General features: G+C 41.6%; 1 protein-coding gene and 1 long non-coding RNA gene across 8 annotated transcripts in view; one reads left to right on the plus strand and one right to left on the minus strand.

Annotated features, from left to right (window-relative positions):
- The window catches only part of LOC118599249, a 5745-nt gene extending 3400 nt beyond the window's left edge, over positions 1-2345 (minus strand). The window contains exon 1 of the long non-coding RNA XR_004948546.1: positions 2187-2345. This is a non-coding gene — a long non-coding RNA (uncharacterized LOC118599249). The remainder of the gene's footprint in view (positions 1-2186) is intronic.
- Positions 1-15643, plus strand: part of tenm2 (teneurin transmembrane protein 2) — a 233838-nt gene that overhangs the window by 97315 nt on the left and 120880 nt on the right. Inside the window, exon 1 of one of the 7 annotated variants that reach the window (XM_024283218.2) lies at positions 12887-13659. The exons of 5 other annotated variants lie outside the window; for them this stretch is intronic. In XM_024283218.2, coding sequence (XP_024138986.1) covers positions 13587-13659 — 73 coding nt within the window. In that variant the 5' untranslated portion in view covers positions 12887-13586. Of the gene's footprint in view, positions 1-12886; positions 13660-15643 lie in introns of those variants that run through there. One more of the 7 variants, XM_024283219.2, reaches the window with a different exon arrangement.

The raw sequence follows: 15643 nt of genomic DNA on the forward strand, positions 1-15643 counted from the left end.
CCAATAATGGGCTGAATCCAAATCACTTAACCAGATCAATGTTAGTATGCATCATTCACCTCAGAGTCTAATTACTGCGGCACAAACCCCCTGAACCTTTTTAAAATGAATTGAATAATTGCATATTTGATCCAGAATTTAGAGAAGCTATGAAATTCCAGATATGCAGGCTAAATTTCTTGATGTTTTTCTATATATTCCCATTTTTAGATCCTGACCGATCTTTTTTTTTTTGTGAATTTGTCAGTGCTTTCGGCTCTGTGAATTCCCTCATCCACATAGGCGACCTGAGATACTCGGATCGCTCCAGCAGCAGTAGTGTCAGTGTCTGTAGCCACAGGACATTTCTACCACTTCTCTCCTTTTTCACTTTTTTTTACCTGAGACATTTCTATTTTTTCCTCTAAAATAACTCACTGTCCATTGTTCGTCAACTATTCATTCCAACGGAGTGCGTGGTTTCGTGAGTTCTTGTCTTGTGAGCTGCGAGGAGGCAGAAAAGCTATATCTGGCTATCAGAGTGAAAATGTCAAGAGGGGTGCAAAAGAAAGATCTGTCTGTCTTTGCTCAGTGGATTCACCTGATCTTTCAGCCTTTTGCTCTGCCTGGGCTTGTGTAGTTATGTGTGTGTTCATGTATGTGTGTTTCTATACGATTACTGTTTTTCTTGGGTTTGTTTTTCCTTAACTATAAGGCAGAGACTCCTGGAAAATTCAGTAAAAAAAGAGGCTCGTGCTGTTTTTAAGCAACTTCTTTTTTCTCCTATGAATTTATTTTAGCCTGATTTTGCTTATTTTTTATACTTTTTATTTTATTTCACATTTTTTAAATACTTAAATAATCTATTTGTGAGTACACTACACATGCAGGAGTATTTATTGTTTTTAAGCTTCCACAAAAATAACTGCTAATGTTATGCTACACTTTTGTGACAGAGCACACGTCTGTCACAGAGTGAGGGTTTAAGTAAATTAATTTGTTTTTGATTGTGTCAGTGGGTGCACACACTGTTCTGCTGTAACATCTATTGCAATTCATTTTTTTTTTTTTTTTCGTAGTCACTGGATTTTTGTTGTTGTGTGTTTTATTTGTTAACTTCCTGTTTTTTGAAGAGCACTTCCTGTTAAAGGAAGTCCAGTGAACCAACCTATTTTGGTTTCCTTCAACAGGTCTGTTTAAAATGAAAAATGTTTATTTTATTGTTGTTGTTGTTTTTAAGAAATTTATGTTAAATTGGAGACATATTTTTGTTTAATTATGTTGAATTTCTTACAAGTAAAATTCATGTGAATGTTTGTTTCTTATGAAATGTGTTTAACTTTGATTAGTAATTTAGTAGGTTTTGTGAAGGGGTGGGGCTAACCACCTATAAAAGATGACCTCTTTTTCCAATTGGATGCCTCGTTTTTGTCATATGGCTTTGATGGTGCAACATTGCAGGTTGCTTTCCTGCCATATTTTTCCCCACTCATGTATGTTTTGAACATTTTTCTTAAAGAATGATTTTTGGTTTTCACTGGTGTCTGTGGCAAACATGAAATTCTGTCCACCTTCATCCATTTGTCATATGATGGATAACAGATCAATGCAAGGTTTTGGTCATCTGGACCCCATTAGATACCAAAAAGGGTTAAAAAGAAGGAAATGTAGACTCTTTGTGTTGACAGATGCAATAAAACATCTTATATTTTCTTTCTTAACCACAAATGATTTAGTTTTGTACCCCTGCTTGATCAGTCTTCCAGTTCTCTGTACAAAAAGTTATCAAAGTTTTGTGATTTTTAGGCCTAAGAATAGAATGCTACATCTCCCATTTTGCTTTGTAGCTTAAATCCTTGCTGTGTTTTCCTTGCACTTTTGAGTTTTTCTTCTAAAACTTCAGGGTTTAGGGGTGAAAACAAGAATAGGATGTTTACGAGATCAGCCTTGCTGGAACAGCTGGAGTTCAGTGGCACACTGGGTTTTTAAACAGTCTACACACACATTAACACACACACAGATGTTCACATACATGAACACAGTGCCACATATACATCATTTAACAATTAGCCCCAAGTATGCTTGACTCTTTATGTTAAGGACCCATCCAGAGATTGGTGGTGTGGGATAAGAGGTATGAAAAGTGAAAAAAAAATTACTCATCTCTTCCAATACACCCACGTTCGCACACACACATCCGTACTCACCTCATCTTTCTCTTATCTCTGGAGCGATACAAAATAAAAATCATCTTTGCCTCCTCAGGCCCACACATTTACGCAGTGTCACAGTATGGTGCACATTATAGGTCTAAATAGCGCTGTAGCAGTGTCACGTAGCCAAGTCCCTGCCTAATCAGGCCACTTACACACATGCGGGCCTATATGCACACACTTTGCGGAAGCCATGTGTTAGGATGGTGATAGAAGGTTGGCAGTTGGCAGACAGACAGCAGACGCTGTTCTTCAACATCAAACGTCTCAGAGCAGAATCTCACTTTCAGGCCTACTCACTCTTTCTCTGTCACACGCTCACACACACACTCAGACACTTCGTCACACATTTCCTCTGATCTTGCTGCCAAGACCCAAAGACTTGGAAGGACTAATGCACACACATGCACAGGCACGCACACACTGACATATATAACCGAATAATATAAAGTGTTGAATTACATTTCGTCAGCTGCTGTTGGAACCGCTGTTGTGCAACAAACATATGTCCTTCTTTTGAACTAACTCAAGCACCATAGACCCACATTTCCACAAACTGGCAGAAAAGGTTCTAACAGAAACACAAATGTGTACTGGCATTGTGAAATACTTATGTGGTGACAACATAGTGTGGGTGTCTTGGTGGCTCATTTATTTTCCTTACTTCTTATTGATGCAGAGACCATTTTTATAGCATGAGCACCCAGCTGCCAAGGTACCGAGCTGCATTTGTTGACTTTGTGTGTCTAGTTGTAACTAAGGTGTATCACGGTCAGCCAAAAGTACGATAGAAATCTGTAGACACAGAAAGCAACAACTCCACTAACCATGGTTCAAATCAGTCAAGTCATCACTGGAATCTGCAATGAACTTTTGAGTGGCGTTTGTACTTTTTAAGCGACACTATTGTCTCCGATATTTATTTTTTACCACGAAGGGCATCTTGATCTTCTGTGAGTGATCATCTACAAGTGCGCAGGTACACAATGAGGCGGAGGAGGAAGTGGTGTGTTCATCTACTAAGCAGAAGCAGGAAATACAGAGGCGAAAAAAAAACCATTATAAAACATTTTATATCTCAAGATATGACATATCTTTACAGTAAGTTTCTTTATTTTTTATTTTCTATCTAGTGTCTCTCTCTCTGTTTGTGTATGAAGTTCGGTATTCCCTAATGACATCAATGAAGTTTTAATCATTGGTAGAGATAAAAAGACATTTTTCTGGACTGAGTTTGCTCCAGCTCCTTCATTCTGTCAGCATTTTTTTTTCACTTTTGTGATATCAATTGCATATGCGTTTTCCCACCCCTTAATAGATTTATATTCCCATGATCCAACCAGAACAATATTTGTATTGAAGCAGATTATTTTACGATAATGTAAAAACAACCAAATGCTATCACTAAGGGCAACACACATGTGATGGCAGGAAAAAATGATGTGGCCATGTCTTTGCAAAATTTCTGGATTGATTCTAGATCGATGAATTGGATCAGATTGTTCAAAATGAACCAATATCAACTGTGAATTGGACCAGTTGTTAAAACAAATTGATACACCTCTAGTTTCCATGCTTGACCAAAGCATTGTTACTTGTTCCTTAGAAGCAACTCTATCTTTCCTAAACTTTTCCTCAAAATGTTCTCCATAAGAACTCCTTTCTTGATCCAAACTCATCTTCTCACCATCAACACCCTCTGACTTCTTGTTAATTTCCAAACTCATTATAATTTTATCTGTGTGCTTTCAAAGCATTTCATGGCTTCTCGCCACTTAATATATTTCCCATCTCCTTCATTCTGTCACCTTTAACCGCTCTCATATCGTCCTCCTCCATCCACCTCAATGTGCCCTCTATCCGTCACCGTGCTTTCAGTCGCTCTGCTGCTCAACTCTGAAACTCTCCTCCATCCAAAAAAATTGACCTCCATCCTGTCACACATTTAAAAAGTTAAGCTTATAGTTTGATTTTACGTTAAGTCCAATACTGCATGTTTTCCATTCTTCCAACAGGTTTTTGTGTTTGGTAAAAATTACACAAAGAAATTGTTTTCCATGCCAACCAATCTTTGCAATTAAAAATAATAAAAGCTGGATAGTTTTCAGAGGCCAAATGTTAAGCAACAACAATGCAATTTGATATTAACTGGTATCTGAATCAATAAAGTGTCTGACCTCTTCACAGGCCCTCTTGCCAAGCAACCTGATACTTCTTGGCAGTATTGGTTTGACTGGAACATACGAGTATGAACAAAATGTAATTCAATAGTTGATGCAGTTTCAATCTTGATAAGGTGTAAAGCAGCTCTAGATCTTTTTGACTCTTGAGACCCCTCCATGAAGCTCCATCAGAGAGAAAACAGTGGAGACAAAACTAATACTGCGGTAAATGTCTTGATTAAACATTTGCTTAGCTCCAATGAATAATTTAAAGGTCTCTCTTATTCCTGATGGATGAATGGTAACAGACAGTGATAGAGTGGACTCTACAGACATGATGGAGAGCTACTGCACTGAAATGATTGATACGATGAAAAATGATTCATTGGCTCATCTCGGCCCAGCAAGGGCTGCAAATAGTGCCTATATAGTCGAAGGAGAAACAAGCTTCTTTTTTCGCCTTTGGGAAGTTTGGAAGAAACGAGAGGAAGAGGAAGTCTGTGTGTTTCTGTTAAAATTTACATCAGTGTCATCACAAGTTTGCGAGCTCTTGTCACCTGCACATTCCGACTCCCACGCGTTTCAGCATGCATCAAGCGCATGCCACCGACCAGAAATCCACTCAGAAGCCCTCACCTTGACAGTAGTCAAGCCTCCAGATGCAGTATTGACTTGGAGAGTAGCTACAGCCTGCTCCTGTGTGCACCGAGGTGTCAAGGAACGGCCATATTTATTCCATGCTGTTTATGTATCGGTATTAATGCACACACGCCGGTATTTGTAACCAGCTTCTCCTCTAGAGAAAGTTGCTCGGCCCCTCTGCCCTTCAAAGTCATTTGGAATTCATCTGCAAGCCTGACCCTGACAGCTGTTTGTTTTTCCTCTCTAGAGAGAGGAAGAGGAATGGATGGATGGCAAGTGGGGTGTGGTTAATGAGTGAGAAAGTGACAGATATTGAGGAGGACAGAAGAAGAATGGAAGTGCGACTTGGGCTAAAACTTGGGAAAAGTGGCGGGCGATTGTTTCTGCTCGTTGCCCTTTGTGGTCTCAGTGCTATTTGATTCGTCGAGCATTTGAGACACACAGAACAATAAGTGGTGCTGTGAACGCCTTCCATTAGTATCCCTCGTAGACCACTACTTTGAACATGTTGAATCAGTTTAGCAGCATGAATGCAAAGCAGGGCAAAGCTGTTGAAATACAAGAACAGAAGGGTCTCCGAGCAATCCCTTAGTGTAAATATGGATTTTTCATAAAAAGAATGCCTGTGTATTGTGTTAGTGTGTCATTTGGGATCAGTAAAAAAAAGTTAGAGCTTCCACAGCTGAGTGTGATGAAGAGGAAGCTTAGTGGGATGGAGAGATTTTTTTTGCTTTTGTCTGTGCTGTGTAGGTGGACGAGTGTATGGGCACAGAGGAGGAAGGAGGGAAGAAGGATGTCAGGGGATGATGTCTTGAAAGCATTGGAGAACAAGAGCGCAGGGGGGGTAAGGATAGGGAAGTCATAGGTGAGAGAAGAGCAGCAGAGAGGAAAGAGAGGAAGAGTAGACTCGCAATTCGATACATAGGCAGAACGGAGCAGTGTCAAGGGGATATGCTGTCCTATTTTTATATTTCTCCTTGCGGGAGCCTCTGTTCAGTCGATCTATCTATCATAATGACAGAACCCTCCCAAACCCACTTGTTTCTCCATTTTTCCTCCTTCCATTTTTTTTTGCATTTCTCTTTTTTTTATTTGTATCAAGAATTTCAAGGCAAACCGCTCGCCGACGAGGCTTAGTGAAAGAAACGACTTATTGACCAGCGATAACGGTTTTAAGTAGGGAGCACTCAATCTGACAATAGAGCCTCACTCACAACACGGCTGCTGCGCTCCCCCTCTGAGGCCGAGTCCTGCTCTCGCAAAGTTTTGTGGTCTTTCTTACGCTGTCACAAGCAATTCATTTGGCCATAGCTTGTGTGTATTGATCTGTGTGGCTTAAGCTTTGTAATCTCTTCAGTCTGCCCAGTAAGAAGCCAGCACGGGTCATATACACACTCCCCCCTGTAATCAAATCCGGCTGTCTTGAATATAATGTCTGTTTACGGGTAAACATGAAAATGTTTAATTGAGCTCATAGAGATCCAGTTTTTTACACCTTTCTTACTGCAGGTTTCTGCAGCTGAAGAAGAACCACAGAAGCATCATCTTTCCAGTGATGCATCAGCCTCTCAATTTGATCACTTTTTCCTTTTTTCTTCCTACTCAGGCTTTCATTCCCTTCCTCATAACCACAGTGTTGGGAGATCATTTATCTCGGAGTTAAAGCCGGGCCGTCCTTTAACCGGTCTTTTCTGAACCCTCGTGGCTCCCAGAAGTCATACAGATTTCCAGTGGTTTTAGATCATCTTCTGTGTTTGTGTGTTTTGATTCCTTTTGTCTTCCATTGTGTGATTTACATTCCTATACAATATTGTGGCGCCACGGCTGACAGCTTTAGAATCTTCTCCATCATGAAATCCTATCAGGTAGGTGTCTCCACCAGATTTCATTTCGCTGTGTGTATAATAGCCACAAATGCTAAAGGAAATATGATTAGAAGAATATGTAGTCATTTAGAAAAAAGCGAATACACTTTTAGCAACACATTTTTATGAGGTTCTTTATCATTTTTAATGCAATATTTATGGTAAAGTAGAAGTTTTGCCCATTTTTAACGTAAGAATTTAAAAAAGATGTCACCGCTGATGGAAATCTTCAGCTGTATAACGCAACAGGTGTGTCATGTATCACAACATGCAAGTTTTGTTGGTAATAAATGCCAAATTTTAAATGAATTAACAATGTGTCAGGCATGACAACATGACTGTCACAACAGTTTAAAGCGCTCGGTTTTTGAGCCTGTCAGTGGCGACTCCCATGTTTTGGCATTTCAGCTAGCTTGCCAGTCACAGCAAATGAGGCTGGATTGATACAACCTGATAAAAAAAAAATAGATTCTGAACGGCTCAGATCAGACGTAACAAAAGCATTTTTGTTTCTTTCATGACAAAACAAAAAGAGGTAAAACAAAGAAAAGACAATTCTCCACTAAATTATGTTTGGTTTAATATGTTTGATTGATCCACCAACTTTAAATTTTAACTACGCATACTTTCTAGAGTTGTTATGAAGACCTCCCTTCATGCTTGGAGGTTTAATGATTTAATCAAGAGATTGTTGTTGACAGCGGTGCAGTTCAAGCTGACAACTCTATGTGATCCATATCTACAAAAATGCAATCAAGAAGAAAAAAAAGCATAAACCTTTAAAATTCAAATAATTGTAAAGGTTACACTTAACTATATTTATAATTAATAAGTTGGCAAATGAATCAGAAAAAGTTTCAAAATGCTTGTGGTGAAGCAAAAGTAAATAGATTTTCATTTCCTCTTTTTTTTGTAATTTAAAAAGCATTTCTGCAATAATTATTTTTTAGATATTTTCCTCATTATATGGAACAATTTATGAAAAGAAAAACAATTTACTTATCTAGGTAATAGTTTTTGTTTGTTTCTTTCCTGCATTGTGTTTTACTGATTAACTTGTGAAATTGCAAAGAATATTTTAGTCAATTTTACACAATAAGTTCCCTGTTGACGAGAACCTTCCAGGAACAGGGTCACTCTCCACACTTTCATGCAGCGGGGTGATAACCTTTTTGCACTTTCCTCTTTCTCTACCAAATCCCTTCTTTTGGCATCTCGTGACTGGTCCGTGTGTGTTTGTAAGTCAAACAAATGAGCACTGAGATGAAAGCCATTTCATGTAGTTGTTCTAGGATGTGGGTCGGTGTGTCTGTGGTGTGGAGGTTTAATTTTGAGAATATGACAAAAAAAGGAGGGGAAAAAAACGAAAAAACCGAGAAAGCACTCAACCTCCCCTGAACTCCCAAAATCCAGTGACAATCCCCTGTTTTGCTTTTTAAATCAGGTTTTACAAAAATCCTCCACTGCTCTGTCCAACCATGCAATCCCTCAAAACTCCAGATTTGAGTGATTTCAGTGGTGTACAGAATTGGTATTATCCACACTATCAGTAGCTTGGAACATCTAGTTTCTTTGTGCCAAAACGACGCTTACATATTTTAACAAATGTATTAACGGGGCTTTTTAAAACGACACCAGCCATCTTTTTTGCATCGTAGAGCTTATAATTTCTCCAGCATCCAGCTTTGTTGTCCAATGTAGTTAAATTCAACAGTGTGGAAAGCATCCAAAGTCCCCTTTGCAAAGGAAAACATCTGCTAAATGGTCACATCTCACTCTCCGAACCATAGCTGAACCAGGCTTTACAAGGTGTGTGCTTCAGCGTGTGTCCCTCCGCCACACGCTCGGGTTATGTGTGTGCCTGGTGGTGCAGAAACCCTGGCTAACCTCCTCTGTGCTTCCCAATGTCCTGTCTCTGAAGAGCAATGGCCATTAAGCAGCTGTTCACTTCTAAAGCCGCCGAAAAAAAAAAATGTGAGTGCCGCAAGAATGCAAATGAGTCTCTGTATGCGCCAAAACTCCTCCGGAGGGACGGACTGTTAGGTCAGAGAGACAGAGAATCTCATAGAGAGCTGTACATGTGCTGGCACCTGCATCTACACCATGGTAGCTGCACACATTCACTCACATGCAGCTAGGTTAGACTCCCTATTATGTAGTGCAAGGGTTCTCTTGAGTATTTCATACTCTTCCTGTAACTATATTTCTCTTGGAATGGGAGTCCGATGCATCTGATTAAACCGGCTCCTGGTGAGAATGTCTCCGATTGTCACTTCGTATTTGAAGCCACCATTTCTCATGTGCGTCACCTCTGCCTCTCTTTTACTGAGCCGTTTGCCTGGTGTTGTCTGTTGAGATGCGAGGGCTGTTGCTAGGAAGTCTCACGCTGTGCATGAAACAAATGACGCTCATCTGAGGTTATTCGGCTCAGTTATGGAGGAGTGTGTTATTAGAAGCCCTTTCACTCTCTTTTGGTCGTCTTCTGAGAGAATAAGCTGCTCGGTCGAAATGAAAGGTAAGCAATAAATGATGTCCCTATTTCTTTGTCCTAGTTTTTAAACTCATTGGGCATGCACAAAAGCCCTGTCTGTGAAAAAGTTTGTGTGCATGCATGTTCCGAGCCACTCCTTGTGCTCTTTGCCTAATAAGAGCTTATTAATCACATTAGTGTGCAGAGGGTGGTGCTGGCATGCTTTTTGTAGACGCACGCATACTCAGACATGCACACTTATGCAGAGGCATGTCAATCTGTCATTAGTTAATAGCTCATTAGCACAAGGTGATTAATTACTCTGGCAGGGTGTTGGGGATGACAAGGATTGGGAGATGACGAAGAAGGGGAAGGACCGCGAAGACAGCCAGGCTTCCCCTTCGGGAAGCGAGTAGGAGTTGGGACAGGCGAATGGCGTAAAAATGGTAACCTCCCCTCACTTCCTGTAGAAAGGTTTCTCAGCTATTGATTTCCAGAGTTTGTGGAAGGAAGGGCTGCTCATGCATGTGCACTCCCGTGTCCGTTCACATGTCTCCTGGAGGTGTTTTGCTGGGCTATGTTTTTTCTTTTTTTTTCCGAGTCTCACGGGGATCAGCTGTAAAGGTTAACTAGTCTTTTCTTAAGCTTTCAGCCTCATGACAAATGACCACGTTCAACCCATGGGGCACCTTACAGCACACCTTCTCTTTGCCTCCCTCTTTTCTCACTCGAGGAGGCATGTAGAGGGTGGAGAAACAAGAGGGGGATGGCGGATTGGGGAAAAAATCTACAGGATTAAAATGAAATGTGTCATGGAGCCAAGAAATAAGTTGGAATCTGGATTATTTGTATTGCATAGACCACATGTGTCAAAGTCTAGGTGCGGGGGCCGAATGTGGCCCGCCAGGTAGTTCTATCTGGCCCTCCAGATCATTTTATTTTATTTTTAATGATGGCCCATTGTTATCTGACTTGCGTTTATCTTTAATTTGTATAATTTTGACTTTTTTTTTTTTTTTTTTGGAGAGTAAAATATTTAAGGTTATTTAAGGTTAAATGGATTTATTCTGAAATAATTATCCTGCCTTTTTATTATTCATAATTATGTTAAAAAGTCTTAAAATTGGCATTCTGCTAGCTTTTTGGAGTATTTTGGCATTAACTAAGATTTTTTTTAGTCCATTTTGGAGTTTAACTAATATTTCAGCTACATGCTAGCTGTTTTGGCTAATGTGGGCTTTTATTTTTGTTTTTAGGCTGTTTAGGAGCAAGGCTAATATTTACATCTTAGCTTTTTTGGCTACTTTAGGCGTTTTTTTAAGGATATTTTGAAGCTTAACTATTTGTTTCGCTACGTGCTAGTTGTTTTGGCTAGCCAAAGATTTTTTTGTTTTTGTTTTTTAGGCTAATTTATCATTTAGCTAATATGTTAGTAGCTATCCGCTTCAACGTTTTCAGCTATTATCTTCATTTTTTTATTTATCAATTTCATCTTCAGCTATCAGCACCAGCATCTTCAGCAGCCAAATTCTGCTTGCATCATTCACACTAGCATTACTGCAGGTAATGTTATATATCTACTTCATAATTATGTTAAAAAGTTACGATTTTAAAGTTTTAAATCTTTAGCTTTAGAGAGTTTAATGTTTATCCTGTTCGACCTAAGGTGTGTTTTGGATTTTGGCCCCTTGTGCGATTGAGTTTGACACCCCTGGCGTAGACTGTGATTAAAATTTTATTTTTATTTAAAGCAATGACTGAGCAAAAAATGTGAAGAAAACTCCAAAGAATCTTTACAAAAGGGCCTGCACAGAAGTTTTACATCATCTCAAGCCATTATTTGGTGCTTGCTCATCTTTCCTGTGACCTTTCCATATGCTCTCTTTCATTCTTCCTTTAACACAGTCTTCTGCCTCTCTTCACATGCTGTCTGTACAGCCTCACGTCCTTCACAGTGAATTACTGCCGGATGAACGGGCCCTGGTGAATCACCCCGAGTGGGAGCCTCAGTCATGCCCTCATATACAAACCAATATGTATGGCTGTAAAAACATGCCTGCCACACTCATGCAGAATGGCATTGATGAATAACCGGCGCGGAAATTGCAGCGTTTTGCGTCCGACACGTATGTGCAGGTGCACATGCGTGGGTGTGGGGGTCCCATGTGACTGGGTCGGTTGTGTTGCATGATGGAGTGTAACAAGGTGTTGTCAAAAAAGCAATTTGTTTCTGCCTCCAATGTGTCTTTTATCTTGACACGTTGACACGAACCTCATCTAGAAATCCGGCGTCTCCTCGCACGCTCCATCCGATTTAGCCCGGGCCCTGCTCTTTGCTTTAACATTATGAAGTCACAGCCTCAGACTCCCTCCGCTCCTATCATCGCCTCTCCTGCTGAACAAAGCCAGGAGTACCTATGCAGGAAGTTTATCTCTGCATGCATATGCAACAACTGCAACGTGTGTGCACCAAAGTAGGCTATAGATGTGCACGCTAAGGTGCACAAGTCGCTGTGTGACTCGTTGAGGATGATATATAGTATCTGAGAATGTCACGTAGAGAAATAAAAGTGAGGCTGACAGTGTTGCTCCAGAGAAGTGGCTCTGGGGTTGTCCTTTACAGCTCATGTCCTCCTTACTCTTGATTTTGCTGCAAACACATAAACACAAGCTTTACTCTGACATTTCCTTTTTTCTAGGACTGTACCTGTGTGTGTCCATATAGAAAGTGCATGCTTTTTTTTAACCTCTTTAAATTGATTTTTGTGCCATCCTCTATTTGCTAAATGTACATTTTCAAAAGACTTTGCATTCATAAATCTCACTAATAATCTCTAATTATTTGACTTACCTAATAATCGGATTATTATTTATGTCTAGAAATGTTGATGAATGTGTTCAGTAATGTGGGATTAAGCTGAAAATGATGCAGCTTGATGACCTCAGTCCTTTGGTGAACATGTGACGGGACGTGAGCCCTCTGCTGGTCAGTGTGGGGACCTTCGCTCACCTGGAAGCTTTCCACCTGAGCTGCACTCTGGCAGTAGCAGCTGAATTTTAACATCATATTGGACGTTTATTTTGAAACTTATATAAAGAAATACAAAAAAAATATTTGAAACATGTTTTTTTTTATTTTCTGCCAGATGAAAAATGCATTTTTTTACTGCCGTGATGTTTGCTTCGGGTGACATCCTTCTGCGCCTGTTTAGAGATTTGGGATTCATCCCTGCACAGTCCTCTCCTTGCCCTCCCTCCCTGCTTCAGATTTCCTCTCTCAACCTCGTCTCTCCTCTCCTCCACTTTGCCCCATCCCCTTCCCTTATTTGCCTTATATTAATTAATCATTTCTCCTCTGCGTCTCCTCTTTCTTTTATGTGCTTGCTTCGTCACATTTCCATGATTCTGTCACTCTTTCACTCTCCGCCGCTTGTGAGCGCCGTCGTGTGTTCCCGCCCTCGTTGCCACCTCCTCCTCCTCCTTTCCACCGCTCTGCTCTCACACTCCTCCACCATCTCACCCCCCCTCTTTTTTCTTCTCTCTCCTCTGGCTCATTCGTTAGCTCCCACCGTCATCCTTCCTCCCCATCTCGGTAGTGCAACATTGCTGGGAGGGAGAGGGAGCCGCTGTGTTTTTGCGTGTTGAGTCTGCTCTCAGTCTCAGCTGTGGGCAGATGGAGGATGGAGCCACAGCCACAGCTCTCCTTGTCTTCTGCTCTGCCCGCCACAGGCAGGAAGACACGCTAAGTCTTAGTGTTTTCTCATCTGTCCGCTCCCATGTACCTGAGCTGGGCCTGATTTCAGACAGATCAAGCAGCAGAAAGGACTGAGGACTAGAAACAGGAGGGTGACAGAAAAAAAGACCTGCAGTGTCCTGGAAAGGGAGCATCCAACCCTTCCTCCTTTTTTTTTTTTTTTCTTTTCTTCTCTGTGCTCATCTTGTCTAGTGTGTGGCTTTCATCTCCGCGGTGCAACAGCTACACGTGTGCGAGTGTGCTGATCCGCACCGCACGAGCGTAAACCTCTCCTCCTGCGCAGTCCTCCGGCACTCAGCAAGCGGATTGTGCCTCACAGAGCTCACTGACAGGAGAGAACAAGAGAGTCGGGCAAAAGAGTGCGGGCGAAGAGCGAGAGGCGAGCCTTTTGACGACGACGAGGAGAAAGAAAAAATTGAGAATCAAGAAAAGAAGACTCTGACGGGAGCAGAACGGAGAGGAGCTTGGAGGAGACGAGATAAGGGTAGAGGGTTCACCACGATGAGTGACAAGTACGGAGCGATGCATCACGCGGGCAACATGGGCAGGAACAAGACCCTCTCTCACGAGACAGGTAAGATCCTCGGACGTTTCCTTTGTCACCCCGACACTCGGATGGTACTGATGTGAGTCCTCTTTCTGGCAGCAGTGTGAAACTCAGAACCACTCTGGAACTTGACAGAATCCCCCCTTCCCTCCCCACTGCAGATGGACAGACTCCTTAAATTATTTCTCGTTCCTTTCAACTTATAAATGTTGCATTTCAGTGCCTCGCTTTCTGTAATGTGTGCACACACATGCGCGGGAATGTGTGTGCTGGGGCGCAGGCGGCAGTGGTGATCAAACGGCATACATCTGAATAGAATGAACTGAACGCCGCTTTGATGTGCCCTTGAAGTTATGATTGGCATCCGTGAATGCCAGCGCATGCTGTTTGTGCGTGAGTCTGAGGACGTGCTTTTTTTTTCTTATTGTGAGGGTGTAGGGGAGGTATTGATTTTCAAGTTGGTGTGGGTGTAAGTCCATCTTTGTGAGACACGAGTTCCAAGTGACCAAATTCCAGTTGATCATGATGGACGCAACAAATTAGATGTGCATTTCCCCCTGTTCAACATCAGTACCTCATTCATTTATGTGCATGAGTATTTGCTGTGATTATTTGACTTTCAGATTCAGTGCTTATTAATTGATTGAATAGTTTTAAGGAGATGCAGCCTTTATTTGGAAATCAATGCGTCCTGACGTGCTGTCAGCCCCATGTGTGCAGGCTGTCTTAGAGCAGCGGGGCTCATGTTTAAGGTGATTGTGTTGTTTTGCAGAACAGTCCGACCTCACAGGAAAAGGTTAAGTGCATCTCCGCGCCCGCATCTGTGCGTGTTTGTGTCTGCGTGCCCGTCATATAATAGTTGTTTGATTGCTTTGTGGGTGTGAGGGGGGGATTGCTAGCACTCACCAAGCTAATCAAACAGTTTCCAGCAGACAGTCACAACGTGGCACACGCCCCTCTCAGCAGCTTTGACACGTCTCCCTCCTATGTGAGCAAACATTATGAATTTACATGTTAGACAAGCAGAGCGGGCTCCTATTTTAAGAGAAAGATACAAAAAAGATGTGAGGAAACAAAAGGATTTGACAAGCCCACACAGACAAACTTCCTGAACTACCCACACACATAAACACACAACCCCCCACCAACAAGAACACACACACATCTGTTACAGGGATCTGGCCCAGCGGTGGATAAATGTGCCTTTCTGATTGCTGCCGCAGACAGGACGTGATTGGCATGACAGACCAGGGAATTAGCCATGGTTTCCATGGTGACTAATTAGGAGGGTCCTGACTGGTGGGCTTATGGAGACAGATGACAGATCGGCGGTTCACTTCCTGCTTTGCAGATTGTGTGGTCTCACTGGCTAGCGGGACCCCCTGCCATCCGAGATAGGCAGGTACTCTGCAGGCTGCCTCGCAAATGTTCAGCTGTCACCAGTGTGCAGGAAATGAAATGTAATCTTGAACCATTTAAAATCTTAAGCCTTTACTCATTTTTATGAAGTCTGACTCGGAAAAACTGATTTCTACAGATTTTGCCGAAAGCTGTAGGCTAAAACCAACGTAAGCATGTATAGATATTAATTCAGGGATGCTTTTTTATGTCAGATGTGCACACACACATGCTATAAGTGCAGCTATAGGGCATGTGAAGGAAAAAATAGGTGTGATTGGCTCCATCTGTGGCAGAAAAAGGCAGACAGGCCGAGCTCCATCTGTGGACACCTGCCTCTCCTCCAGGCTCTCGTCCCTCTTCCTTCAAACTGCCAACAAGATCTGCTGTTGCACCGGTGCAAAGGGGGTTTGTGTTTGCTCACACATCTACTGCTTTAATCACCGCTACTATAAAGAATGACGCTTGCATTTAGGTGTTTTCCAGTAAAAACAACATAAACAAAACTGATGTTTTTTAAAGATTTTTTAGTTGTTTTTTAAGTAAAAGAAAATAGATGGGAATCTTTGAGAACTTTTCTGAAGTTTTGTGCAGATTTTCAGCAATTTTTGAT

Source organism: Oryzias melastigma, linkage group LG10, assembly GCF_002922805.2.
Source record: "Oryzias melastigma strain HK-1 linkage group LG10, ASM292280v2, whole genome shotgun sequence".
NCBI classification, from domain to species: domain Eukaryota; kingdom Metazoa; phylum Chordata; class Actinopteri; order Beloniformes; family Adrianichthyidae; genus Oryzias; species Oryzias melastigma.